General features: G+C 44.6%; 1 protein-coding gene across 1 annotated transcript; it reads right to left on the reverse strand.

Moving 5' to 3' along the window:
• Positions 1–937: 937 nt before the first annotated feature.
• Positions 938–3,345, reverse strand: LOC141651405 (uncharacterized). The gene is made up of 4 exons (XM_074459120.1): positions 3,234–3,345; positions 2,010–3,083; positions 1,449–1,899; positions 938–1,364 (listed from the first exon to the last, which is right to left on the reverse strand). Exons 1-4 carry the CDS (start codon positions 3,343–3,345, stop codon positions 938–940), a joined length of 2,064 nt encoding a protein of 687 aa, XP_074315221.1.
• Between the last annotated feature and the right edge of the window lie 851 nt (positions 3,346–4,196).

Raw genomic sequence — 4,196 nt, forward strand, 5'->3', positions numbered from 1 at the left:
TGACTTTATAAACGGCTAATTGGTAATATAAGGATCATAACCATGTATTTGTTTCAAATTTTCCTTGAGTTTTGAGCATTTGAGTGAAATTGAGACGGTTTCACATCTAAACCGTAAATTGCTTCGAAAATAGCCTTAGGATTGCCCATTTGTGACGAAACTTGGTATTTGGAATCCTTGTATGATGGGTAAACTTCCTACCATCTCGGAATTTTGATTTGTGAAGGCTTTTTCAGGACACTTCCTACGGCATAATCGCCGTTAAAACGAAATGCTGTCGAAAATCCGACTCGAACCCATGACTAGGCTTCAGCTTAGGCTTGACTTGACCCAAATCGCCACATGAGCGAACGGGTTTGTGGGAAAATTGCCAAAGATGGCGAGAAAAAAGAGCGATTTCGGAGCTCCGAAAACTCGAAAATCCCCTAATCAAGGCTTGTCGTCACTTGACGCGGCCTAAATTTACCTTAATTTTACAGGTGACGAGGCTTCTACATCCGGGAGGGATCCCATGGACGTGGACACTGCTGTTGACCCCTCTCAGATGCTTGAGGAGGCGTTAGAGGAGGCTTTCACCGCTGCAGTGACGGCTGCTGAGGACGAGGTCCTGGAGGAGGAGGTTGTTGAGGAGGAAGAGGCCCCGAGGCGGGCCAATGTTGGACGGGGTGGTCGCCAGCTGAGGGGAGCACCTGCATGGGCTAAGACCTGGGAGAGTAGGCACCTGCTTTGGGCTGCGGAGGCTCACCTGTCCTACAGGACGGTGAAGAGCTTGGTAAATCGAACTCATCGCTCTTAATTCATCTTCTTTCATTTCTGTTTGTCATTCCTTTTCTTCTTCTTTTTTTTTTTGGTGTAATGTAAGATTTCATTAAGCACAAACTTAGGTAATACAACCTAACAGTTTTACAAACTAAGCCAATTTGATAGAGACATATCTCTATTTACATACATCAATACTTTCTAACCATAGCCTATCATAATTATCAAATTGGTTCTCGAAAGTACAAATCCGCATCTTAGTAACATTTCTAGCCAACCTAACCACCTCTGCAGGCCTGACCAGAGACTGCTCCACCCTTGCTCTATTCCTCTGCAACCAAATAAAATAGAAACAAGCTATGAAAGCACAAAGCAGAACTCCTCTTCGATGCTTAGACCACTTCTGCAGCCAAATCCATCTAAGGATATCAGTAAATGGAAGAGCTACATGGCAAAGACTAGCCATTTCCAACAATATAAGTCTGCTATACGGGCACTGCTGGAATAAATGCATGTGTGTCTCTGCAGCACCTCCACATAACAGACAATCATCATCAGGAGCAATACCCAAGCCAAAGAGTTTTGTTTTAACCTGCAAAGCTTCTCTGGCAATGAGCCAGCAGATGAACTTATGCTTAGGTATTGCCAACTTGTTCTACACAATACTATGCCAATCAACAAGATGATACTTCACTCTCAACAACTCATAACCACTCTTCACTGTATAGCCTTTAGCATCTAGTAACCATTGTCCCTGAGTGTAACCAGAACTGAGCTTATCACGCACTCTACACATTGTTCTCCATCCCCAGCTAATATCACCACTGGGTACATACTCGGTCCAACTCCTGCCTTTTAAATAAATCTGGCTGATCCATTTCACCCATAGCTTATCAGGATTAAAAAAGATCCACCAAACTAACTTCCCCATAGCAGCTACATTCCACACAAAACTATCCCTTAAACCCAGACCACCCACCTTTTTAGGGGAACAAATCTTTGCCCAACTGACAGGGGGTACTCTAAGGTGATCAAAACTGCCATCCCACAAATAATTTCGACAGATGGAGTTCAACCTATGCAACACACGCTTAGGAATAACAAAGATGCTCATCCAGTAAGTATATAAGGAAGTCAATACTGAATTAAGAAGTACCAACCTCCCAGAGTAAGACAGGTGTCTGGATCCAAAACTTACTATTCTTGCAGTACTCTTCTCAACCAGAATTTGACCTTGAGCTTTAGTTAACCTGCCAGCTGTAATAGGCACTCCAAGATACTTAAATGGGAGTTGTCCTTCATGAATTCCAGTGGCAAGCAGAATATCCTCCTTAACCCCTCAGGGACTCCATTCAAATAAGCATTGGTCTTGGGAGGGCTCATATGTAAACCAGAAGCCCTAGAAAAAGTAGCAAAAGCTCGAAGTAGTACCATGATAGAACCCACATCACCTTTACTGAATAAGAGCAAGTCATCTGCAAACATTAAATGTGACAATTTGATTTTGCCACACATAGGGTGATATTTGAATCCCATATTTTCTGTAACATATCCCAAAACCCTACTCAAGTACTCCATAGAGATAGTAAACAAGATGGGAGACAAAGGATCCCCTTGCCTTAACCCTTTCTTTCCATTAAAAAAACCAAAAATATCTCCATTCAGCACCGAGGAGTAACTTGCAGTTTTAACACATTCCATAATCAAGGAAATAAAATGGGAAGGGAACTCCAAAGAAACCAGCATCTCCTCTAAAAATTCCCAGCTGACTGAATCATATGCTTTCTTCAGATCCACTTTCATCAAGAATCTAGAAGAGACTGATTTCCTATTGTATAACCTGACTATGTCCTGGCAAATAAGAATGTTTTCAACAATGCTCCTACCCTTCATAAAACCTCCTTGACTATCACTGATCAACTCAGGCAGCACCCAAGCGAGTCTAGCACACAGAAGTTTAGAAATACATTTGTAAACCACATTGCAACAAGAGATTGGACGAAACTGAGTAACATTCTGAGGCATTGCACACTTAGGGATTAGAGAAATGAGGGTATGGTTTAATTGTTTAAGGCGTTTGCCTGTTTGGAAAAAATCCTTAATAGCAAGGCACACAGCATCCCCCACAATATCCCACACATCTTTGAAGAAAGCACTAGAATAACCATCAGGCCCTGCAGCCTTATGGTTAGGGATAGAAAACATAGCCTTCTTGATTTCTTCATTTGTGACAGGGCTCAACAGCAACTGTTTATGCTCATCAGTGCAAACCTTCCCCATCTTGACCACCCTGTGACTAATATTCAGAACCTTCTCAGAGGTACCTAACAACTTAGTATAAAAACCCAAAAAAGCTTCCTGAATCTGCTGAGGATCATCACACTAGACCCCCTGAGTATCCTCTATCTTGATAACTTTATTCCTGATCTGCCTCCCCTTAATAACACTATGAAAATATTTCGTATTGTCATCACCTTTATCAACCCACATAGCCTTTGACTTTTGCACCAGAAAATCAGAACAAGCAGACTGCAGGAACCTTACACTACTATTTGCCTCCATCTCCAGGAACCTTTTCTTCTTCATCTGAGCTAAAGATAGCTTTTGTTTCAAATCAACATAGGAGGCCGGGAACATCAGATCGTTCTCGGGCTATACGACGATGATGGGGTGCTACGAGAGGCTGTCGGCTGAGGAGCGAGCCATGATCGAGCGGGGAGCGTTCGGTGCTTTAGTGCAGGCTTGGAGGGATATTGCGAGGAGGAAGCTTTGGGCCAACCTCAGTCTCGTCCGAGCTTTCTTGGACCGGTTTTTGGACACGACCTCCACGTTTCACATGCCTTTTGGCGAGGTGGGGGTCACGTTAGAGGACTACAGCATGATTTCTGGTATGCCGTGTGGGACTGAGGTGGTGGAGTGGCCGGAGACGGCCATGAGAGTTAACTCGGCTGAGGCTAGGAGGTTGATCGGCTGGAACTTGGCGCCGAAGGCGGCTGCGGTACCCGGTTTGGTGCCTAGTTCTTATGTTCGGGACTACTTCGCGGGGAAGACCCCGGCGTTGGTGGTGATTGAGGGGAGGGAGACTGCTCCTCCTCCCTGCACTGCAAAGCAGAGGGTCCGTTTGTGGCTCTGGTGGTTTCTGTCTTCGATCTACCTCAGAGACAAGGGAGAGAGGCTTTCGACGAAGCTCATTCCCTTTCTTTCTGACCTGAGCTCCTTAGGCCATTGGGACTGGGTCACTGCTGGTTTTGCAGTCCTCAACCGCTTTATGAGGGCCATGGTTCGTCCGGAGTTGATGGAGAAGGGGACTTCTCCTGCTGCTGTCGGCCCTAGACTGCTGTTGGAGGTATGAACCTTCATTTCATGAAAGATCATTTCCTTTTCTTATCGAATCATGAAAAATCGTTCTTGATTATGTTGTTTTACAGGCGTGGGTG

The sequence above is a fragment of the Silene latifolia genome, chromosome 4 (assembly GCF_048544455.1).
Source record: "Silene latifolia isolate original U9 population chromosome 4, ASM4854445v1, whole genome shotgun sequence".
Taxonomy (NCBI): Eukaryota; Viridiplantae; Streptophyta; class Magnoliopsida; order Caryophyllales; family Caryophyllaceae; genus Silene; species Silene latifolia.

Excerpts from the sequence above, each read along its gene's own strand:
- LOC141651405 (XM_074459120.1), bottom strand. The coding sequence starts at position 3,345 with ATGAAGAAGAAAAGGTTCCTGGAGATGGAGGCAAATAGTAGTGTAAGG. Across the intron at positions 3,084-3,233 it reads GGCTATGTGGGTTGATAAAG|GTACCTCTGAGAAGGTTCTG; the intron begins GTGATGACAATA and ends CTAAGTTGTTAG. Across the intron at positions 1,900-2,009 it reads GTGCCTATTACAGCTGGCAG|TATTGACTTCCTTATATACT; the intron begins GTTAACTAAAGC and ends TTCTTAATTCAG.